This window comes from Bos taurus, chromosome 24 (assembly GCF_002263795.3).
Source record: "Bos taurus isolate L1 Dominette 01449 registration number 42190680 breed Hereford chromosome 24, ARS-UCD2.0, whole genome shotgun sequence".
NCBI lineage: Eukaryota > Metazoa > Chordata > Mammalia > Artiodactyla > Bovidae > Bos > Bos taurus.
The window spans coordinates 41,585,001-41,610,001 of NC_037351.1; the positions used below are offsets into that span (position 1 = coordinate 41,585,001).

General features: G+C 42.7%; 2 protein-coding genes across 4 annotated transcripts in view; one reads left to right on the plus strand and one right to left on the minus strand.

Annotated features, from left to right (window-relative positions):
• The window catches only part of LOC112444203 (WAS/WASL-interacting protein family member 1-like), a 33,077-nt gene extending 17,364 nt beyond the window's left edge, over nt 1–15,713 (minus strand). Inside the window, exons 1-3 of the mRNA XM_059881119.1 lie at nt 15,495–15,713; nt 15,126–15,199; nt 12,909–15,075 (exon numbers count right to left, since the gene is read on the minus strand). Of these exons, the coding sequence (XP_059737102.1) occupies nt 14,379–15,075; nt 15,126–15,199; nt 15,495–15,713 (990 nt within the window). The 3' untranslated portion in view covers nt 12,909–14,378. The remainder of the gene's footprint in view (nt 1–12,908; nt 15,076–15,125; nt 15,200–15,494) is intronic.
• RALBP1 (ralA binding protein 1) overlaps nt 14,673–25,001 on the plus strand; it is a 40,292-nt gene continuing 29,963 nt past the window's right edge. For 2 of the 3 annotated variants that reach the window (XM_059881050.1, XM_002697745.7), the window contains exon 1: nt 14,673–14,858. The gene's annotated coding sequence lies outside the window, so the exon portion shown is untranslated. Of the gene's footprint in view, nt 14,859–15,067; nt 15,252–25,001 lie in introns of those variants that run through there. The other variant, XM_005224303.5, reaches the window with a different exon arrangement.

Below are 25,001 nucleotides of genomic sequence, written 5' to 3' on the forward strand. Positions count from 1 at the left end.
CTTGCACTGCAAGGAGATCAAATCAGTCAATCCGAAAGGAAATCAGTCCTGAATACTAATTGGAAGGACTGATGCTGAAGCTGAAGCGCCAATACTTTGAGGCCATGGGAGACAAGCAACGAAATTGCTGTTACTATATAGCAGTCCCTATGTCAAAGTCCTCTCCATCCAGTACAATTTAATGCTCCCTCCGGCTAAATGCCAACAAAGGTCTATGTTGGCAAAGGTATGGTTTTCCTAGTAGTCATGTATGGATGTGAGAGCTGGACCACAAAAAAGGCCAAAGAATTGATGCTTTTGAACTGTGGTGCTGGAGAAGACTTCTTGAGTGTCCTTTGGACAGCACAGAGATCAAACCAGTCCATCCTAAAGGAAATCAACCCTGAATAACCATTGTAAGGACTGATGCTGAAGCTGAAGCTCCAATACTTTGGCCACCTGATGTGAAGAGCTGACTCATTGGAAAAGACCTTGATGCTGGGAAAGATTGAGGGCAAAAGGAGAAGGGGACGACAGAGGATGAGATGGTTGGATGGCATCACCCACTCAATGAACATGAGTTTGAGCAAGCTCCAGGAGATGGTGAAGGGCAGGGAGGTCTGGTGTGCTACAGTTCATGGGGTCACAAAGAGTCGGACATGACTTAGTGACTGAACAACAACAATTAACAGTTGATATACAATGTTGTTAGTTTCAGGTATACAGCAAAGTGATTCAGTTGTACATACATATACATTGTTTTTCATATTTCTTTCCTTTATGGTTTATCACAGGATATTGAATATAGTTCCCTGTGCAATACAGTAGGCCCTTGTTGTTTATCCATCCTATATATAATAGTTTGCATCTGCTAATGCCCAATTCCCAAAACCTCCCTCCCCTGCCCTCTTCCCCCTTGGAAACCACAAGTTTGTTCTCTGTGTTTTTGTTTTGTAGGTGTGTCGATTTGTGTCGTATTTTAGAATCCACGTATAGTGATATCATATGGTATTTGACATTCTCTTTCTGATTTACTTCACTTAGTATGATCATCTCTAGGTCCATCCATGTTGCTGCAGATGGCATTATTTCTCTCTTTTCTATGGCTGAGTAATAGTCCATTGTGTATATGTGTGTCTATATGTATATGTATAAATATACATAGAGAGAGCACATCTTTATCCATTCATCTGTCGAGTGACACTTAGGTTGTCTCCATGTCTCGGCTATTGTGAATAGCACTGCTATGAACAGAGTGGTGCATGTATCATTGAATTATGGTTTTTTCCAGGTATATGCCTAGGAGTGGGATTGCTGGATCATATGGTAATTCTATTTTTAGTTTTCTGAGGAACCTCCATGCTGTTCTTCACAGTGGCTGCACTGATTTACATTCCCACCAACAGTATAAGAGGGTTCCCTTTTCTCTACACTCTCTCCAGTGTTTGTCATTTGTAGACTTTTGAAGGATTCTGACTGGTGTGAGGTGGTACCTCATTGTAGTTTTGATTTGCATTTCTCTAATAATTAGCAATGATGATCATCTTTTCATGTACCTGTTGGTCATTTTTATGTCTTTAAGTCTATGTAGGTCTTCTGCCCATTTTTCAATTGGATTGTTTTGTTGTTGTTGAATTTGTATATTTTGGAAATTAAGCCCTTATTAGTTGCATTATTTGCAAATATTTTTCCCAGTCCATACATTGTCTTTTCATTTTGTTTTCTTTGCTGTACAAAAGCTTGTAAGTTTGATTAGGTCCTATTTGTTTATCTAAGTGCTTTTCTATTCTCTTGTAAAAAAAAGAAACATACCAAAAAAAAAAAAAAAAAAAGAAACCATCTTCTTAATAGACTTCTGAGCTAGCTTCTGTTTCCTGTATCTTACATCTTCTAACTTTTTGCGGGGAGGGGAGTATATGTTTAATTTTTTATTGCTTTTGTTTTTTTCCTCAAACTTTAAGCTTTTTATCTTGTATTGGGGCATAGCCGATTCTCACAACTTTTTTCTTGGCTTCCACTCATCTCTCTGAAGTGTATCCTCCAGAACCTCCTAAAAAGTAATATGTGGAAGGTACATTTTAAAAAATTCTTCTATGTGTGCAAATATCTTTATTTTGCTTTCTTATTCAATGGGTAGTTTGTATATGGCATTTTTAATTGAAAATCATTTAAATTAATGTCAAGATAGCTTGACTTACCACTGTTGCTCCAAAATACATTTTTCTGTTTATTTTGGCACTTTCTTTTTTGCTGTTTATTTTCTGACATTTCTGGGGATCCTTAATTGTTCATATTTACTCTCTAAATAACTATTATTCATGAAACTACCCCTTGTGAAGAGTTGTCATTTATTACAGGATGGCAGCAGAAACTTTCTGATAGTCAATTTTCCATTGATAAGTTTCTCTGACAGAACAGATCATTCTAAACCCAATGTACTGGAAGCTCTGCGGTCAACAGGCCACGGCTTCTTACCTCTGTAGGTCACAACGTTTTTTTGAATAATAAGATAAATATAGTAACTGCTGCTGCTGCTGCTAAGTCGCCTCAGTCGTGTCCGACTCTGTGCGACCCCATAGACGGCAGCTCACCAGGCTCCTCCATCCATGGGATTTTCCAGGCAAGAGTACTGGAGTGGGGTGCCAATGCCTTCTTCATATAGTAACTGAGAATTCTGCTATTTCAAAACATTTCTAGACAAGTGAAATATTGTTTTCATGATACATTTTTCCCCCCAAGGGACAAGGAAGAAAATATATGTTAAGCAACTTTAGGAAAATAATAAATATTAAAACTGCATAAAATGAATTTTAAAAATTTATATTGACATTGTATATCCTGATTTTTTGTATCTAGATTGGCTTAAGAGCCACCTTAATTGTTAGTAGGCTTGATATTAGAGATTTTAAATATTAGTTTATTAAACCATGATTTCCAGGTATTTTCTTGCTAGGCTTTCAAAAGTACATGTTTTTAACATCTAATATTTTCAAAAGTTTTTCATAATTTTACTTTATTTCTGTTTACCAATAAACAAATTCTTTAGAAATTCTGCTTTAGGTTGGAGAGTCAAATATGTGTTATAATTAGGTGTCAATAGTGTAATGACTACTTGTTCCTTAATTTTTTTCATTCATACTCTTTCTAGAGCTTGACTAATCAGGCCACTTTAATCAGTCTAATCAGACTAATCAGAATATCCTATTCTAGAGAATCATACCTAACAGACATCACATTGACAGGTTGTTGTCATACATATTTCGTCCAGATAACTAAGTTTGCTGTTTGTTGAATGTCATGGACATCTTTCATGCCAAAACATAAAGATACATAGACTTTAAAAAAATACATAATATTCTACTGAAATGAATATGTCATAATTGAATTAATCAATCCATTGTTGATGGGTCTTTAGTTTTTCCAGTGTTTCATTATTAAAAACAGTAATACGTATGCATGCCACACTTGTCATCTTACAACCTTGGAATAAGTTTCCGGATCACATTTTATACACACTTTACATTTTGTTAGATGTTCTCAATTTCTCTCTCAAAAGACTGCTCCATTTACAGTTCCACCAAGAGGATGCGAGCTTTTTAGCTACTGCTTCAGCTTCTAGAAACCTGCAAAGTAAAATATTTAACAAAGGAACTCTTAAATATTCACTAGAGGGACATTTCTCATTCTTTATTTAGCAGAAAGACTCCCCGCCATTTCATTCAGACTCTATAGAGATTGTTTCAACTGATGCTTCTTTGTCGTAATTAGACCCACACATTAACTTCCCAGGGAAATGGTAACCCACCTTACATTTAAAAGTCTATGTAGCTCTAAAAGCTTTTCAACAGCCGTAAGAAGAAAGTCCTTTTGATGGCAAACTTCAAAGCTTTGTTTTGCTTAAGGCTCTTTTCTTTTCTGTTGCAACCTCAGTGAAAAAATGGAACTCCTTTACTTGAAAACTTGATTTTCTGTCCTAAAGGCACGCTTCCATCAGCGTCCCTGAATCCAACAGGATTGAGATGCTGCATTTATGATTAAGCCTGAGCCCTCTCCTCCTGTTTGGGAAGGTCTGCTGGCCACTGAAGGAAGGAGGAGGGGGAAGAATAGAAAGAGGCGTGTGAGGAAGAGGAGAAAGGGGGTACCGCAACCTAAAAAGTGAGCTACTAAGAGCTTCCAAAGAACTAGGAGCTAAAGTGAAGGTGTTTGGTTGAGTCACAAATGGCATATCTGTGTGGCTGGAACAAGAGCCAGAACCCCAGATGGATCAGTGAACCGGAAAGTCTAATGTACCATGAAACTACCTCGTGCAGTCCCAGCTATTCCAGGCTCTGTCTAGTCAGCCAGAGCACAAAGCAAGGAGAGGTTCAGCAACTTGCCCAAGGTCACCTGTAAGTAGGTGGTGACAGATCCCTGCTCTGGCCAGAATCTCTCTGACTTTTGGGCCCACTGCGCTGCGTGGTGCCTACTATTTTATACAAGTGCCAAAACAACCTTGTAAAGTAGTTAGCATCGTAAGCGTTTATGCAAATGATCTAACTGTGATAAACTAGTTCACAGAGCAGAGGTCAGCAAAGCATGGCCCAGGGGCCAAATCTAGTCCTTCATTTGTTTTTCTAAATAAAGGTTTTGGGGGGGAAGAGAAGTAGCCACACTCCTTTGCTGAGACGGTGTCTCTGCACGACAGAAGGGCAGCAGGGTTGCGTAGCTCGGAGAGAGACATGTGGCACCACCGCCCCGCACCCCCTGCCCTGGAGACCTGACAACATTCAAACTCAGTTTTATTAAATTAAAAAAAAACCTGTGCCCCATTCAATCATCTCATCATGCCTGCTCCTTGTGTAACAGAATTCTGCAGTTTGAGATAGTATTTCAAGTATCCTTATGGATGAGTTAGAGTCATGGATGACAGTACAATTAGTCACAAATTCAGAGTCTGTGGGGAAAGGTCATCCCGGTCAGTTACATGGAGGTCATACATATGCCATGGTCTTGGAACTGGAGGAGGTTCCTTAGGTGACTGCAGAAAACTTGACGGGAGTTCTTTTTTTTAAATATATATATTTTAATTTTATCAAAGTATAGTTGATTTATAATGTTGTATTAATTTCTTCTATGCAGAAAAGTGGTTCAGTTTTATATATTATAGTCTTTTGCGTCTTCTTTTCCATCGTGGTTTGTCACAGCATAATGAATACAGTTCCCTGTGCCACGCAGCACGACTGTGTTGTTTATCTATCCTGTATACACTAGTGTGCATCTGCTAATCCCAAACTCCCAAACCTTCCCCCCCTTACCCTCTTCCTCCTTGGCAACCACAAATCTGTTCTCTGTCTGTGAGTCTTGTTTTTGTTTTGTAGGTAAGTTGACTGGTGTCGTCGTTTAGATTCCACATGTAAGTAATATCATACTGTGTTTGACTTTTTCTTTGTGATTTACTTCACTTAGTAGGATAATCTCGAATTGCATGCACGTTGCTGCATGTGGCATTACTTTCTGCTTTTTATGGCTGAATCATATTCCATTGTGTATGTGCCACATCTTCTTTATCCATTCCTCTGTTGATGGGCATTTAGATTGTTTTCATGTCTGGGCTATTGTGAATAATGCTTCTGTGAACATAAGGGAGCATGTATCTTTTTTAATTATAGTTTTGTCCAGATATATGTCCAGGAGTGGGATTTCTGGGTCTCTGGCAACTCTATTTTTAGTTTTTTGAGGAACCTCCATGCTGTTCTCCATAGTAGTTGTATCAATTTAATTCCCACCAACAGTATAAGAGGGTTCTCTTCTACACACCACCTCCAGCAGTGTTTGTATATTTTAGTGATGGCCATTCTGACTGGTGTGAGGTGATATCTCATTGTAGCTTACTTCTACACTTTGAAATGTACTTGGACAGCCAAGACTCACCAAACATTTGAGAAAAATCTCTCATATGAAAGTCAGAGACCAAAACAAACAGAAACAACAGCCACAAAACTAAAAAATCACAACCTGAAGACTAGCCATAGATTATTCAAGGAATATACATACTTTCACTAGTCTCTGGAAGATCAGACAGGTTATTACATAAGAATAGAATAGGATACCATATAAATAATTAAGAGAAAAACAATAACAAAAAAGGCAAAACAAAAAAGAGCCCTTGGAAATTAAAAGTATGAAACCAGAAATGAAAAGTTCAATAAACAGGTTGAAAACATAGTTGGAGAGGTTTCCCAGGATTTAAGTATAAAGACAAAGAGATAACAAATAGGAAGTAAGACCCTAAAAGCAGAGGAGAAGTATGAAGACTCGATAGAAATGACAGGAGTTACAAAAATAAAGAATAGAACAGTGCGGGAGGAAAATCATGAAATAAATACAGAAAATGCCACACAACTGAAGTGCATAAGTCCTCAGGTTGAAAGGGCCCGTTAGGCACCTCACCCACACAAAGAATAAAGCTAATCCCAGCTCAATTTATAAAAACAGGGACAAAATAGAGAATTTTAAAATATTTTTTCCTTAAAGAAGGGGGAAGTTGAAGTATTTTTTTTTAAAATAAGGATCAGAAATCAAAAAAGCATTGGCTTTTTTCATAGTAACACTAGACGATGGGAAGACAGCAGCTAACTTGTCAATATCTGAGGTAGACCTGTCCAACCAAGTCAATTAATTGTCAGCACAGAAAAAAAGATACTTTAAGATATGCAAGGTCTCCAAAAAGTGAATCTCCACACATCCATTCTCTAAAGGCTACTGGAAGATGTGCTCTGTGGAAAGGAAGGAGTAAACTAAGAAAGAGTAAGACCAGGAAAGAAGGGTTTGTTATGGGCTGGATTCACATGTTGGCCTCCTAACCCCCAGAAGCTCAGAATATGTTTGTATCTGGAAGCAGGGCCTTTAAGGAGGTAATCAAAGGAAAATGAGGTCACTTGGGTGGGACCTAATCCAGCATGATTGGTGTCCTGATTAGAGGAGGGGACAGACACGTACAGAGGGACAATCACGTGAGGACACAGGGAGGAGATGGCTGTCTACACGCCTCAGGAGAACCACCCTGCCCACACCCTGATCTCCGACTTCTAGCCTTCACGACTTTGCGAAACTAATGTGCTGCTGTTCACACCACCCCGTCTGTGGTGCTCTGTCATAGCAGCCCTAGAAACTAATGAAGGATCCAACATAGCAAGACAAAGGGAAAGCCCGGGATGCTGGTGAAGGAATGCCTGAAGAGGACGGCAGAGGCCTACAGAGAGCAAGTTCCTGGAGAGACATCTCAAGAAGTAACAGACATCTGGGTGGTTACATACACAGAACACACAACTCGGAGGAAATTACTTGTAAGTACATTGAAAACTAAATAATCAATCAAAAGTCAAAAAGCAATCACCAATTTTTCAGAAAATAGATGGTACAGTCAAGGCAAGGCAGTCCTGGCTCATTACATGGCACACCTGTGATTAGCCCTGGGCTAGACTCAGTCATCGGAGAAGGCAATGGCACCCACTCCAGTACTCTTGCCTGGAAAATCCCATGGATGGAGGCGCCTGGTAGGCTGCAGTCCATGGGGTCGCTAAGAGTCGAGCACGACTGAGCGACTTCACGTTCACTTTTCACTTTCATGCATTGGAGAAGGAAATGGCAACCCACTCCAGTGTTGTTGCCTGGAGAATCCCAGGGACGGGGGAGCCTGGTGGGCTGCCGTCTATGGGATCGCACAGAGTCGGACACGACTGAAGCGACTTAGCAGCAGCAGCAGCAGCAGCAGACTCAGTCATATAAATACTGGATCAGACCCAAATGATTGCATTAACTCTTAGAGAAATCTCAGCATCTAAAAGTATGTGAATACCTTCTGTGACATTTTCTAAAATTTCATTTTCACTTTTATAAATTATCCATACACAGAAGATATATACAGTTACAGGGTAGACACTATCCAAGACTATAAACTTAGTGGTGTGTCTGCTATCACATGGAGAGAGGCTGTCAGAAAATGAATCCAACACAAAGGAGAACCAAAAGATGGTAAGGGACAGTCCTCAAGATGCAGTTAAAGCCTAAAGCCAGCTGTGTGGTGAGTCAGTATCTTGGACTTCTTGCTTATGTGTGTGAATAAGTTCTCCTTTTTTGTTTAAGCAAATCTGAATTGGATTTCTATCACTTGCTACCAAAAAGAGTTTAGCAGCCTCATTGCAGAAAAATTTATTAAGCATCTATTATGTGCCAGGCACTCTACCAGTCATTAGAAGTAGAATGGTGAACATGCTTAATTTTTGCTCCTGTACTTACTTCCACAGTGTTAGCCAAACCTGAGAGGCTGGTTTAGCAAAGGTGTCAATCACAGTGACTTATCACAGATTCTTGGAGGATATAAAATCATTCCATAGGAGCCAAGGAGGTTCAAGAGTTCTTGTCATAGTTTGCAAATAAATGGCACAAATTCTTCCCATTGCCTCCCATCTGGAGGTGGAGTCTATTCTCCATCCCTTGAGTCTGGGACTTGGTATGTGACTTGGTTTGGCCAGTATCCCATTAGTAGATGACATGCAAACATTTGAAAAGTGCTCGTGCACTGAGAATGCAGCCTCAGTGGGAAGCCAAGAGCCCGTAAGACAGGCTCACCATTGCAGCTGCTCCAAGTGAGCCCACCTCCACTTAACACTTACTACAGTCACAAGAAGAGCAGAAAACTTTAAAACCATTAAGCTGTGGGGCAGATTGCTGCAAAGAGCAAAAATGAACTCATACAGTTCTGACGCTTATTTTATTCAGTTCAGAGTTGCTCAGTCGTGTCCAACTCTTTGCGACCCCACAGACTGCAGCACGCCAGGCCTCCCTGTCCATCACCAACTCCCGGAGTTTACTCAGACTCATGTCCATTGAGTTGGTGATGCCATCCAGCCATCTCATCCTCTGTCGTGCCCTTCTCCTCCCACCTTCAATCTTTCTCAGCATCAGGGTCTTTTCCAATCAGTAAGTTCTTCGCATCAGGTGGCCAAAGTATTGGAGTTTCAGCTTCAACATCAGTCCTTCCAATGAACACCCAGGACTGATCTCCTTTAGGATGGACTGGTTGGATCTCCTTGCAGTCCAAGGGACTCTCAAGAGTCTTCTCCAACACCACAGTTCAAAAGCATCAATTTAACGGTGCTCAGCTTTCTTTATAGTCCACCTCTCACATCCATACATGACTACTGGAAAAACCATAGCTTTGACTAGACGGATCTTTGTTGGCAAAGTAATGTATCTGCTTTACCACACATTTTAAATATATACAAGTAGAACATTTCAATCATGTAACAGTGCTATGATCCAGTGAACTGTTTAGGAATCAAGACCCTAGTGCCACTCCTGAGGACACAGGCAACAGGCGCTGGATTCTTCCACCCTGTTCATTGAAAGGTATGGTTTTTCTTTAGGATATTTCATTGAACACTCACATCTTAAAAAAATATAATGGCATTATTAAGATGCAGTTCACATACCATAAAATCAATCCCTTTAAGATGTATAATTTATGAAGGATTTCCGCCTGTACTTCTGTATTTTCTTATGATGTTCTTGGTTTTGGTACCAGGGTGATTTGGCCTCCTAAAATAAACTGGGAAATGTTCCTTATTTCTCTGTTTTCTAGAAAGTTATTATTAGGATGAGATGGTTGGATGGCATCACCGACTCAATGGACATGAGTTTGGGTAGGTTCTGGGAGTTGGTGTTGGACAGGGAGGCCTGGCATGCTGCAGCTCATGGGGTCGCAGAGTCAGACACAGCTGAGCAACTGAACTGAACTGAACTGAACTAATTATTAGGTTGAGGGTTCCTCCCCCCTTAAAATACTGATAGAATTCATCTGTAAAGACATTTGGACCTGGGCTTTTCTTTGTGGTAGGCTTCCCTGGTGGTTCAGCAGTAAAGAACCCACCTGGCATGTAGGAGACGTGGGTAGAACATCCCTGGGTTGGGAAGATCCCCAGGAGAAGGCCATGGCAACCCACTCCAGTATTCTTGTCTGGGAAATCCCATGGACAGAGGAGCCTGGAAGGCTACAGTCCATGGGGTCACAAAGAGGCAGACATGGCTGAGTGACTAACACTTTTGCTTTTTTTTTTTTTCTTTGTGGCAATATTTTATTTAGTGATTCAATTTTTTTATCTCAATATATAGTTGTTCAGATTTTCAATTTATTTTTTTTAAGTTTGGTAATTAGTTCTCTGTAGGAATGCCTTCATTTTCATCTACTTTAAAAATTATTGGAATTACGATGCTCATAATACTTCTTTATAATCCTTATTTTTCATTTCCATAATTTGTGTTTGTATTATCTTTTTTTTCCATCAGTGTAGCTAATGTTTTATCAGTTTGATCTTTCAAAGAATCAGCATTTGGGTCCTTTTCTCTATTTTCTTATTTTTTAAATTAATTGATTTCTATTCTGATCTTCACTATTTCCTTGCTTCTCTATAATTTAGGCTTGATTCATTCCTTTTTTGCTATTTTCTTGAGGGGGAGCTTAGTAGGAATATATACTGGTAATTTAAGTTTTTAAAAGACTATTAATTTCCTTCTAAACACACTTTAGCGTGCCATGTCACTTCAGTTGTATCCAACTCTTTGTGACCCTATGGACTGTAGCCCTCCAAACTCTCTGTCCATGGGATTCTCCAAAAAAGAATACTGGAGTGGGATTGCCATGCCCTCCTCCAGAGGATCTTCCCGACCCAGGGATTGAACCCCATGTCTCCTGTGACTCCTGCATTGCAGGCAGAGTCTTTACTGCTAAGCCACCAGGAAAGCCCAAACACACTTATAGAGGCAATTAAATCTGACTCCCTTAGATTTGATGTTTTTCTTTTAATTCAATTAATTAGATATTTTCTAACTAAATCAAAATTAGATATTTTCCAATTTTCCCTGTGATTTCTTCTTTGGCCTGTATCTTATTTAGAAGTATATTAATTTCTAACTATTTGGAGATTTCTCAGATTACTTTTCTGTGGCTTTCTAATTTAATTTCTCCTTGTAGATGGAGAACATATTCTGTATGTTCTTAATCTTTTTCAATTTGTTGACATGTGTTTTGTGACCACCATATGGTCTATTCTGGAATATCATTTGCACTTGAAAAGAATGTGTATTCTGAGGCTGTTGGATGGTTTTCTATAGTTGTCAAGTATTACAAGTTGGTTGATGTTTGATGTTGTAAGTCAGATTTTCTATACCCTTGTTGATTTTATCTTGTCCAATCAATGGCTAAGATTAAATCTTCAACTGCAAATGAACAGTCAATTTCTCATTTCAGCTCTTATGATTTTTGTTTTACATTTGTTAAGCATTTCCTTCCTTTTAAAGGCTATACAGTGTTTCACTTTATGTACGTAGCACATTTTGTTTACCCATTCATCCATTAATGAACACCTGAGTTGCTTCCACCTTTGAGTGAAGTCGCTCAGTCGTGTCCGATTCTTTGCAATCCCATGGACTGTTGCCTACCAGGCTTCTCTGTCCATGGGATTTTCCAGGAGTACTGCAACAGTACTACAGTACTTTCCAAGAGTACTGGAGTGGGTTGCCACTTCCTTCTCCAGCAGATCTTCCTGACCCAGGGATTGAACCCAGGTCTCCCGCTTTGCAGGCAGACGTTTTACCCTCTGAGCCACAAGGGAAGCCCTCTCTACCTTTCGGCTATTGCAAATAATACCTCAAATATGGATTTACAAATCTCTCTCTCTCTGGTTTCATTTCTTTGGGGTATGTACTCAGAAGTGGAATTGCTGGATCAAGTGGTAGTTCTATGTTTAGTATTTTGAGGAACCACCTCACTGTCTTCCACAGCAGATGCACTATTATATATTCCCTTCAGCCATCAAAGCCATGGGTTTTGACCTCCCACAGCAAATCGAGTCCATCCCCTCTGGGAGCAAAGCTGCTAGTTTTCTTGGCTAGCCCTACCTACACAAGTAAAATTTCAGTTCTGGGGCAACAGGGCAGCCTTGGGCAAGGTTACAGGTATCTACTCTTCCTACTAGAATCTTCAGCAGTTTTTCAAGAATAGCTGATTCTCAAATTGTCTGTGTTTGATTTCCAATGCTCTGAAATGGTTGTTTGACAATTTTGTCCAAGTTATACTTGCTTTGTGTGCAGAGGAATTGTTGACCGTAACATATAACCATAGCTGAAAGTCTATTCCACAGTTTCTCTTCAAGTAGGAACCTGTATTAGTCAGGGCCTTTTAACATCATGTAAAAGAAATCCAACAGAATCAGTTAGGACTTTTAGAATTTTTAGTTACAGAAAACTCCCCAATGTAAACATGTTGAATCAACACGGGAAATTCTAAACAGTCTACAGGACTGTCTATAAGACGAGTCAAAGAGGTGAGGTTTGACAGTGCAGCTCTAATGATGCAACAGGGCACATTTGACAGTACTGACCTCATTTTCAGGCCCGACTGTTGCCTTTTCACCTAAACCTTTTCCCTCCAGATTTTCTTTTTGTAGGAGCTAAATAGCTGCCAGCTGTCCAGACTTCACAAATGTACACCCTGCCAGAAGAGCAAGGCTGCTGCAGTTTACTAGGAGCCCCAACCCACATCCCATTGGGTCTCATCAGGTTCTGATTGAGTTACCACCTCTGAAAGGCTCAGCCACCAAAGGGAATGATTATGCTGCATGGCTTAAATGGGAGGAATGACTCTCAAGAGGCAACCAACAAATATGTTCCATAACCACAGAGTAATTGCATTGGCTCACCTAGCTAGGTTCACATACTCAAAGCACTTCAAAAGAGCTATACAAACCATGGCTTCTGAAGCTGAAGCCAGTCTGCCTAGTGCCAGCTCCTGATTCCTCTCCCCCTGTTCCCCAACCCCCAATGTTTTTAGCCTCTTTCATTGCTGCTGCAAAAATGCCTCTTTTTTTTTTTTTTTAAATGTATTTACTTACGGCTGTGCTGGGTCTTCATTGCTATGTGTGTGCTTCCTCTAGTCGCAACAAGTGGAGACTAGTCTTCCCTGAGGTCCACAGGCTTCTCACTGCATTGGCTTCTCTTGTTGCTGTGAAGCACAGGCTCTAGGAATACGGGTGTAGTTCTGGTGCATGGGGTTGCCCCGAGGCATGTGGGATCTTTCCCAACCAGGGACTGAAACTGTGTCCCCTGCATTACCAGGCAGGTTCTTAACCACTGGACTACCAGTGAAGTTGAGAAAGGCCTCTTTGTGAATAACATGACCATCAATAAGATGCTATCTTTCCTCCCTTTTGTGTGTCCATATAGCAACTTCCAACAAGGGTTCAATAGCCAACATGGTCAGTGCCCATCCCTTGGCCCAATCAATGTTGCCAGAGGCAGAGTACTGTAATTGGAAAGATAACATGCCCATCCCAGTGGACAGAGGACACCGTTCTGTTGCCAGAAGGGCAGTAAGAAAGCTTTTCAAAAAGTCAGAATACAATGGCTACCGCAGACCATCTTGGTCTGTTGTGGGCCAGTTGTGGGCCCTTCCTGGGCGTCAAGCCAAGGGGGCGGAACTTTTGAGTGGGAGACGCAGGGTACAGGGGAGGGATCTATTGTCAGACTTGAGGCGGGCTGATTCGGAACAGGGTAGGGTGGATCACAGAGGTCAGTCTAAACATGTAATGAAGTTGTAGGAAGAGGCGCACAGGCAGGAATTGAGGTGATAGGGAAGAGCTATCTATCCCCAATCTTGGGGCTTCCCCGGTGGCTCAGATGGTAAAGAATCTGCCGGCAATGCGGGAGACCGGGGTTGCATCCCCGGGTCGGGAAGATCCCCTGGAGAAAGGAATGACAACCCACTCCAGCATTCTTCCCTGGGAAATTCGATGGACAGGAGACATCCCCCAAGTCAACCGCCAAACTTTATAAGACAAGAACATTTGCAGGACAATTCCTGAAGCCTTTGTGAAGGGTTTCTGGAGGAAATGCAGTTATTTCCGTCTTCCTTCAGATCTAGTTCTGTGCGCACGCCTGCCGTGCGAAGGGCAGCTAACTCAAGAGCTCCTCGGTACAAGGTGCAAGGATCGAGGGAGGCTCTCATCGACCCCTGTTTAAGGAACGCTGAAGCCAAGGCCGACACGAAATTCTAGCAGGTTCCTCTTTAGAAGCCCGGGGCGCTTCCTTTGTCCAAATCCCCAGCAAAAGTCCCCACCCCAAGCCAGACTCCCCACCCAGCCCGGGATGAGCCCCACCCCGCGGCTGCTGGGCCAGCCTCCGGGCCGGTTTAACTGGTTGGGACTGAAACCCGCGGTGAAGATGGTCTGCGCCTCGGGAGCTAGGGAACAAGCTGTGCGGAGCGTGGACAGGACAACTCCTGCCCTTCTCCGGAGTTCGGCCGACACTGCCCGCAGCAGTCCTCCCGGAGCCCGCGCTGGATAAGTTCGCGACCATCCGACCCCCTACCACTGGGAACTGCGCAGGCGCCGGCAGCGCTCTGGCGCGACGCGTTTTCTCGCGCGCTCCCGGGTCTCCCCCGCGGGCCCCTGGGCCGGGCAGGCGTGATGCTTCCTGGATGTTGTAGTGCGCCTCCCGCGGAGGGCCGCCTGAGGACTGGGCACTAGGTTTCCGAAGACTACTATTCCCAGCGTGCCCCGCGCGGGGGTCACGGGGCGCTTGCCCTCACGGCCCCGGCCGTCAGCGCTGGGAGGAGGAGCCGGGAAGCTGGCTGCGGCGGGCGGAGGGAGTGCGCGTGCGCGGTGGGCCGGCTCGCCCGGTTCTGTCCCAATCATTGTAAACAGGCGGAGGCTGGGGCGGGGTGGGAATGGGGCGCCCGAGGCCGGCCTGGGGCGCAGCGCAGGAGGCGGCCGCGGCGGCAGCAGCGTGAGAGCAAGGAGGCGGCGGCTGCGGCGGCTGGCGGTCGCGCGGCGGCGGCGGCGCAGGTCAGTGGCGGGCGGCAGGGCCCGGTGCCTGCAGCCGTCCGCGCGCCTCCCCGTGGCGTCTGTCAGGCAGCGGGCCGGGCTATCGCGGCCGGGCGGCGAGGCGGGGGCGTGGCTGCCGGGGCGGCTGGGCAGGGCGCTGGTCGGCGGCTCCGGCCAGCGCAGCCCGTTCCTCCGCTCGCCGGCCTTGGGTCCAGTCGAGGAGGGTGGAAGCCGGGCCCTTCACCGGGGCGCGGGCCTCGGATGGCGGAGAGGGACTCGGGCTTTTACGTAACCGCGGCAGGGATGCTGGAGGGTCTCCGGTGCGCGCCCGGCGCGGAGGGAGGCTGGTGGACGCCCGCGTGCTCCAGGGGCGCCGGCAAGTTCGAGCTGGGAATTCTCAGAACTCCTGGTCAGGTGGGCTTGTGCCCACAGGCTCTTGTGGAGGTCAACTGGGGGGTGGCTTTCAGTTTTTTTTTGTTTCTTGTTTTAAACGTTGTGAGAGTGAAACAGGTTTCCCCGCATACCACACACCCGAGCCTCCCTCAAGTCCTCACGCCCCTCGGGTTTGGGAGTCGTGACTCCAGAGCCTCCCCCCGAGCAAGCAGAGAATCTTCTCCTAAGGCCTGGTTGAGTGCTCGAAGGTGATCAAGTGTTAACTCGAGCGGTTTTGACGGTGCGGGTGAAAGTGCTGTGGTTTGGACGCCGCGTTCGCGTGGACGCGCCGGGTCTGGAGCCGGTCACCGCGGGTCTCCGCCCTGCGGCCCGGGTGGTGGTGCAGGTGCTCGGCGGAGAGGCGCTCACGTTCTCCGGAAGGCGCCGGCCACGGGCGGTTCGCTGGTCACGGAGTCTTGTCTGGAAATGAGAAAGATAATCCATTTTCCGCCTTCCGAATTAGCTTGGCCACTTGGTAACTCCTTTTTGAGTGTCTTCCTGAGGACGAGTTAATTGCTGTCAGCTGTTTCGGCAGATGGTGCCGGCAGGAAGGAAGTTAGTTAGCAGAGGGGCTTCCACTTTTCAGAGTGACCCATAAAAGGAAGCGAGGTGGGCTAGCTAAACAGGAGCCGCTGGGAAGTAATTTTTTAAACAAAGTATCTCGAAGCTGCGAGAGATAATTATCTCTTTAAAATAGTATTGCTCCTTTTAGGTCTTATAGGGACTATTTCTCCCTAGATTTAGAAAAATAGAAGTGGTATCTGAAAGTACATAATAACTTTAATTACGGTGTTTCCTTTAGAAAGAGAGATTGGGCCCAAAATGTAACTCAAAAGTATGTTCTTTATTTTTTAGAAGAAAATCTCCAATAAAGCTTTTGTTAGTATATGTAGAGGAAATAAGTAAAAGTGCAGGTCATTTAGTTTAATTTCTGTGTAGCAGGTACTGTGAAGACTTGCAGATGGATAAAGTAGTGCCCCTGCCTTCAGGATGCTAAGACTTTATCTCTTACTTGAACTTCCATGAAGACAGTGTGTTTTTTAGATTGCTTTGACTGGAGGAAGGCCAGGGGCACAGTGGGTATACAAGGGAGGTAGTGGTCAGTTTTAATGGAGCAGGGAGGAGAGTGTAGAAGGGGGCAGTGGTAGGGAAAAGTGTATGGGAAGGGCTGAAAACAGTGAGGAGACAGGCTCAGACAGGATGGGCTCTTTGGTAGGAGGATCTGTTTGAGAAAAGCCAGGAGTCCAAACTTACAGAGTGAGTGTGGGATCTGCAGGTATGGCCCACAAGGGTGGAGGGTGGTGGCAAGCTGTGAAACCCAGGAGGTAGGCAGAGGCCACCTTAGGAAGAGTCTTGTAGACAGGTGAAGTAATTTCAGCTTTAGCTTGAAGCAGAGGGGAGTCACTGAGACAGGATGAAGAGGCCTAAGCCTCTCTCATAGGGAATAGAGTTACAGAGTTACATTGTAACTCTCCCCTATGTGTCAGGCATTGTATTAGGTGTTTTAGACTTGATGTCCTTAAACTTGAAGGCTTTGGCATGAGGGAGGCAGAAATTGCAGGAGAAGAGGTTAAGGCCAAGCGAAAGTTGAACCAGAGGACTGTGAGGATGGAAAGTCGTTCTCTGCAGCTGTAGCATTGGGCTTATGGGGTCAGTAGCAGAAGGTGAGGCTGCACAGATCGGTCCCCATGCCATTCTAAGGGTTCTCGAGGGCTTTTTCTCTTGGTAATAATAGAGCGTATGGATTTTAACCAGGCAAGAGACATGATAAGGTTTTCATCTTAGGAAAATCACTCTGGTCTCTTATAGATGTCAGAAGGGATGGAGGGAAGACAAGGCAGGATGCAGGAGGACAGTGAGCAGTTTTTGTAATATTTGAGGTGACAGATAAGGGCCTAAAATAAGGTAGCGTCAGTGGAGATGCAGCTGCTGCTAAGTCGCTTCAGTCGTGTCCAACTCTGTGCGACCCCATAGACGGCAGCCCACCAGGCTCCCCCGTCCCTGGGATTCTCCAGACAAGAGCACTGGAGTGGGTTGCCATTTCCTTCTCCAATGCATGAAAGTGAAAGGGGAAAGTGAAGTCGCTCAGTTGTGTCCAACTCTTCGTGACCCCATGGATTGCAGCCTATCAGGCTCCTCCGTCCATGGGATTTTCCAGGCAAGAGTACTGGAGTAGGGTGCCATCGCATTCTTCGGTGGAGATGCAGAGGAGTAAGTTAATAGCACAAATATTAACGAGGTAGAATTAACAGGATTCAGTGAGAATTGGATTTGGGAAGTGAGAGAGAAACAGTAGGACGAAATAACTGGATTTTAATTTGGGTGATTGAATAGACAACAGGAAAGTACACTGAGACAGGGAATTCAGGGAGATGAGCAGGTCTGGGGAGGAACAGTATTTTGGCTTTTGGATACATTGAGTAGGAGTTACCTATAGAACATGCAGGTGGAAATGCTACAGAGTCAGATGTGTCTGGGTTTGGAGCACACGGGAGAGGTCTTGATGGGAGAGTCATCAGGATCTATCATAGGTGGTACCTGAAGCTTTTCATTAGGTAACACAGCATAGGAAGAGTTTCCGGATGGAGAATAGTCGCATTTGAAGCCAAATTGAAGAAGAACTGAAACAGGAAATTCCTGTGTGTTTAGAAATGTCAAGAAATTGTGAGAAAATGGTGTAGAAGCCCAAATGGGATCATTTCAGAAGGAAGCTGTACTTCACAACTGCCTCTCCAGAAAAAAAAATAATAATAATAAAGGAAGCTACATGCTTCCTTTGAGAACTTGAGGAAAACTGGGTTGTTAGGAGTTTGTTGAGTTTGATAACTGAGAACACTTTCATAGCATCCTACTTGGTGCTGTCATCTGGGGAGGGAGCTGTTCAATTGAATTGAGGTGTAAATGGAAAGTCAGAGTGGAGAAAGCCAATGTAGGTTATTTCAAGAATAAACAAATCTTCAGCTGTGAAGAGAAGAATAGGAAGAAGTGTTACCAGAGGTTAATAAAGGGATAGGAAGGAACTTTTAATTTGGCAAAGACCTGAGCCTGCTTTTTCCTTGTTGTTCAGTCGCTAAGTCATGTCTGACTCTTTGTGACCTCATGGACTGCAACACGCTATGCTTCCCTGTCCTTCACTATTTCCCAGAATTTGCTCAGATTCATGTCTGTTGAGTCAGTGACGCTAACTATCTGTTCCTCTGCTGCCCTCTTCTTTTGACTTCAATCTTTATGAGCATCAGGGTCTTTTTGAATGAATTGGCTCTTCTCTTCAGGTGGCTAAAGTATTGGAGCTTCAGCATCAGTTCTTCCAATGAATATTCAGGGTTGATTTCCTTTAGGATTGACTAGTTTGATCTCCTTGCTGTCCAGCGGACTCTCAAGAGTCTTCTCCAGCATCACAGTTCGAAAGCATCACTTCTTCAGCACTCAGCCTTCTTTGTGGTTTAACACTAATATTCGTACATGACTAATGGAAAAACTGTGGCTTTGTCTATATGGACATTTGTTGGCAAAGTGTGTATGTGCTTTTTAATACTCTGTCTAGGTTTGCCATAGCTGTTCTTCCAAGGAGCAAACGTCTTTTAATTTCATGGCTGCAGTCACCATCTGCAGTGGTTTGGGAGCCCAGGAAAATAAAATCTGTCACTGCTTCCACTTTTTCCCTTTCTATTTGCTATGAAATGATGGGACCAGATGCCATGATCTTAACTTTTCATTCCAGTCCCAAAGAAGGGCAGTGCCAAAGAGTGTTCAAACTACTATAAAAATGTGCTTATTTCTCATGCTAGTAAGGTTGTGCTCAAAATCCTTCAAGCTAGGTAGACTTCAGCAGTACATGAATGGAGAACTTGCAGATATACAAGCTAGGTTTAGAAAAGGCAGAGGATCACATTGCCAACATTTGTTGGATCATAGAGAAAGCAAGGGGAATTCCAGAAAAACATCTGCTTCCTCGACTACATGAAAGCCTTTGGTTGTGTAGATCACAAGAAACTGGAAAATTCTTAAAGAGAGATGGAAATGCCAGATCACCTTACCTGTCTCCTACGAAACCTGTATGCAGGTCAAGAAGCAATAATTAGAACCTTACATGGAACAACTGACTGGTTTAAAATTGGGAAAGGAGTACACGAGACCATATATTGTCATCCTGCTTATTTAACTTACATGTAGAGTAGTACATCATGCGAAATGTCAGGCTGGATGAATCACAAGCTGGAATCAAGATTGCCGGGAGAAATATCAACAACCTCAGATATGCAGAAAGCAAAGAGGAACTAAAGAGCCTCTTGATGAGGGTGAAAGAAGAGCGTGAAATTGCTGGCTTTTTCCTTATGCTACCTTTTTTGAGATATTCATATAACATAAAATTGATCCTTTTAAAGTGTACAATTCAAAGTGTTTTTACTATGTGTAGGGGTGCAGTCACCCCTACAATCAATTTTAGAGTCTTTCATTTCTGCTCTTCTTCGTTATCAGCCACTCGCCATCCTCCCTGCTTCCACTCACTAGCAACCACTAATCTACTTCTACTCTGTGGGTTTGCCTGTTTCGGGCATTTCATGTACATGGAATCATCTATGTGATCATCTGTGACCAACTTTTACTCAGCATCATGTTTTCAAGACCTGTCCATTTTGTAGCAGGTGTCAGGACTCCATTCCTCGTCATTGCTGAGAATATTCCACTGGCTGGAATATTCCACATTTTGTTTATTCATAAGTTGTTCAACATTTAAGTTGTTTCTTTGTTACGGCTATTTTGAATAGTGCTGGTGTGAATAATCATGTGCAGCGTTTTTTGTAGATACGTGTTTTCATTGTTCCTGGGTACATACCTAAGAGTAGAATTGGCCAGATCATGTCCTGAGTTTTATGTTGGAACAGTTTGAGGACCTTCTAAACTGTTTCCCAAAGCAGCTGCACCACTTCACTCTCCAGTGCAAAGATTCTCATTTCTCCATATCCTCACCAACACTTGTTATTTTCTGGTTTTTGAAAATTTAAGCTATCCTGGTAGATGTGAATTGGTAACTTATTGTGCGTTTGATTTATATTTATTTCCCTGGTGGCTGATGATGTTGAACTTCTTTTCATGTGCTTATTGGCCATTTGTATATCTTCTTTGGAGAAATATTTATTCAGGTTCTTTTCCTAGCTTCGCATTGGGTTGTTTGTCTTTTTGTTGTTGAGTTGTGAGAGTTCCTTTGTATATTCTGGATGGTAGACCGTTATCAGTATATGCTCAGTTGTTTACTACTGTTTTGTGACCCCGTGGACTGTAGCCCACCAAACTCCTGTCTATGGAATCTTCCAGGCAAGAATATTGGAGAGTGGGTTGCCATTTTCTCTTACAGGGATCTTCCTAACCCAGTGATTGAACCCACATCTCCTGTGGTTCCTGCATTGCAGGAGCTGAGCCATCTGGGAAGCCCCTTACCAGTATATGTGATCTGCAAATCCTTTCTTTCATTCTTTGGGTAGTCTTTTTTACTTTCTTGATAATGCCCTCTCATCTACAGAAGTTTTAAATTTTGATGAAGTAGAATTTATCAGTTTTTTCTTTTGTTACTTGTGATTTTGGCGTCCTGTCTGAATCCATTGCCAAGTCCACAGGCATGAAGATTTACACTGTGTTTTCCTCTGGAGTTTTATAGTTTTAGTTCTTATATGTAGGTGTTGGTTCATTTTGAGTGAATTTTTGTATATGGTCTGAGATAGGGCCTGTTTTTTGTATGTGGAAATCTAATTATCCCGTTCCTATCTGTTGAAGAGACCATTTCTCCCCCATGGAGTAAAAATGGACACATTCGTTGAAAATCAGTTGACCATAGATGTTTGGGTTTATTCTGGACTCTTCAAATCAATTCTGTAGGTGTGGAGGCTTATCCTGATGCCAGTGCCACATTGATTTGGTTACTCTAGTTCTGTAATTGCTTTTGAAATTACGAAGTGTTGAGTCTTCCCCCTTTGTTTCTTCATTATTTTTGTGTGGTTATTCGAGGCCCATTGCGATTCCATACTGAGGATCAGATTTCCATTTCTGCAATAAAGTCTTGTTGAAATTTTGCCTTGAGTCTATAGATCATTTTGAATTACAGCAATACTTTGTCATCTTAACAGTACTGAATTGTCCCATTAAAAAGGAGTTTATTTAGGTCTACTCTAACTTCTCTCAGCAGTGTTTTGTAGTTATCAGTGTATAAGTCTTTCACCTCCTTGGTTACATTTATTCCTGTTTTATTCTCTTGGCTGCTAATGTCCAGTCATTAGCAGACCAGTAAGCTACCAGGACAGCTGTGTATCTCTTGGGTGTAGCTTCAGCACTCAGCCACTTGACAGCTTTGGTCTTAGCCTTTGTTTCTGTCTGTGCACATGTCAAGATCATCCAGAGGTGAGTGGGGAGGGCTTTCTTGGGTGAGATGAGCTCAATGAGATCCACCTAAGACACTTCTTAATCGACTGGTTTAAAGACAAAGACAAGGAGAGAATCTTGAAAGTAGTGAGAGAAGTGGCTTGTCACATACAAGGGATCCTCAGTGTCATCATCAGCTGACTTCTCATCAGAAACCACAGGAGCCAGAAGGCAGTGGGATGACACAGTCACACTACTGCAAGGAAAAATGATGAGCCAGGGAATTCTGTGTCCTGAGCATGTGCATGGTGCTGGGCATCCACATTTCTCCTGATTTCCAGAAATTTGTTGCAGCAGTTCAAGGTCTTTGTTCCCCAGAACATCTCCCTGCTCAGCCTTTCTTCTCATGGTTTGGAGGGAGTGTTCACTCCAGCTCTTGCCTGATGCTTCAGGGAGCAGCGCGGCTAACACCTCTCTGGCTGCCCCCTAGCGGCGTAGCCCTGGGCGTGGGGGGAGTTCTGAGGTAACTACATTTAGGTGAGATAAGGCGGGCTGCTTCTGCACGTAGGTCTTCCAGAGACTGGAATAATTCAGTTTGTTTGCGAATGAGGTTTGTTCTGCTGTGCCAGTGCTGGTAATGTGGGCTGTTATTTTCAAGGCTGCCGCTGATCTGGGAAGCCCAGGATAGGCTCAGAGTGAGTTAAATATCATAGAATCCTATGTTCTCACTAAGATTCAACTGTTTTTCTTGAATAAATGCTCCCTGAATTGCTACAGGCTTCTGGTTAGTTTCTTGGGTTAAAGTGGATTCTGACTGATTTTAGTTGGCTCTTCTGAGGGTGAACTTTTGGAGTTCCTTAAGCTATCATTTTTGGAGAAGGAGATGGCAACCCGCTTCAGTATTCTTGCGTGGGAAATCCCGTGGACAGAGGAGCCTGGAGAGCTACAGTCCATGGATTTGCAAAGAGTTGGACACAATTTAGCAACTGAGCACTCAGGCTATCATTTTAACCTCACTCCATCTGTTTATTTAGCACTCCATTCAGTATTAGGCTGCCTCTGTTACTGTAGTTGACGTGAATCTTTTGTAGACAGCATATAGTTGGGTTAGTATTTTTCTCTGTTCTTTGCTTTTTTCCTAAAGAATTTGAGGTGCTTGTAGAGATGCAGCATAATAAAGGTTTTTTGGCCGTCAAAAACAGTGCTTAGCTACTTTTGTCTATTTGGGGACAAGGTTTAACAGTGAATTTGCTAGGTCAGAGTGTCAATTTTTGGTAGATGCTGCTGAATTGCCTTCTGAATGAATCAGTTTGCACTTCTACCAGTAGCATGCAACTGGCTCATCACACCCTCCAGTGTTGGGCATCAGACTTGTTCCTCTTTAGAAAATTGGTGGGTGAAAAACAGAATCTTTTAAATTCCCTGTTTTTTCATTTTAAAAGTATTTGCTTCAGATTCAAATCCTCAATCGCTTTTTGTTTTTATTTATTAGTTTGCAAAGTAATTGTCATGTCTAGTGCCAGTACTTTTTCTCCAGGTTTCTTCTTGGCTTCTTACATTTGTTTATGGTTTTTTTTTTTTTTTTAACAGTGCACTTACGATTTTCCGAACGTTATTTAAAATGGGAGTCAAGGAAAGAAAAAGCAGTAAAACTCTTCCTTTTTCACACTTTTATGGGCGGAGGATATAGTTTATAAAATCTCAAGTTTTGTCCAGGAATTTTATATTGTTGCTTTTGTGTAGTTACTATTGTTGCTGCTTACTGAGTGCCTGCTGTAGACCATGAATACTCTTTTGTTTAATCTTGGCAGTGCTGTGGCAGGTCTCTGTCAATATTGACAGATAAGGAAACCCCATCTATGAAGAGTGATGGTACTTAGACCTGCAGCTGTGCCACATTCTCTTTCCCCATCAGGGTCTCTCCCAATTTCTTTACTGAGGACTGGGGGCCTGGGTGAGCCATTAAGGATAACACTGAAAAGATCACAACTTAATCTTTTCTGGTATATTCCTCCAGAGGTGTTTTATACACATACGAGCAAAGAACATATAAACATGTATACCTTCTGTTCTAAACGATCATTGTGTAAATCGTGGAATGAGGCTTTTATTTATTGAGTGCTTACTCTACACCAGGCGCTAGGTCTCTTTCTTTGCAGTTGATCAGTTTGAATGAAGTCCATCAAACTGATCACCTGGAAAGATTGTATAGATATTTAAATGTAAAGCTTTTGCCTGAAAAGTAATTAAAAACAAAAATACTAGCTGAACAACAAAAATGCTAGCAGAACTTGTTTGGAGTTGCTTTCAGAGTGATACCTTGATAAAATGAAGCATGATCATAATCATTTGGAGGCTAAATTAAATCAGAAGCACTGCAAATTGAGAGCCAGATTTGATATTTGTATATATTATGAAATGATCACCACAGTAAATCTAGTTAGCATTCATCACCACACACAGTTATGAAAAAAATTTTTTTAATCTAGATTTACTTTTGTCATGTTTACTGCTGTTTTAATTTGTAATTCCCCAATGATATATGATATGGAACATCTTTTCATATGCTTATTTGTCATTTGTATCTTTTTTGGTGATGTTTCTGTTCTGGTCTTTTGCCCATTTTTAAATTGTTTTGTTTTCGTATTGTTGAGTTTTAAGAGTTCTTTGTGTATTTTGGATAGTGGTCCTATATCAGGTATGTCTTCTGCAAATGTTTTCTCCTAGTCTGTGGCTTGTCTTCTGATACTCGGTCTTCAGTTCAGTTCAGTCACTTAGTCGTGTCCGACTCTTTGCGACCCCTTGAACCGCAGCACGCCAGGCCTCCCTGTTCATCACCAACTCCCGGAGTCCACCCAAACTCATGTCCATTGAGTCGGTGATGCCATCCAGCCATCTCATCCTCTATCGTCCCCTTCTCCTCTTGGTCTTAAGTCTCAATTTTTATGTTCATTCTTCCACTCTTCTTTGTTCCCCTCTTTTTCTTTAATATTAGCTAAATAAACTAAATTGTATGTCCCTATATTTTGAGACTTAATCAGAATCAGGTTTTATCAGTTTAATTTTTCCAGGCCGGTGTCTCTTTTTTGTCTATGATATTAACAGCCATTGTTGCCAGTATCTATTTTTAAATTGCTTGTTAAGTGGTGATAGTCTTTTATTTCTTTGTTTATTACATGGAAGATTTTGATAAAAGGAAACTTGGCTGAACTATACTTTGTATAGGAGGGTTCAGAATAAATGCTCCCCCCCCTTTATTTGCCAGTTATTCCAAACAACTACTTGGTTCTCTAGTTCTCATATCCTCCAAAGTGATCAGTGAATTTTATTTTTAAATATTTTTATGAACTCGTGGATTTAAATATACTTGATACTTCA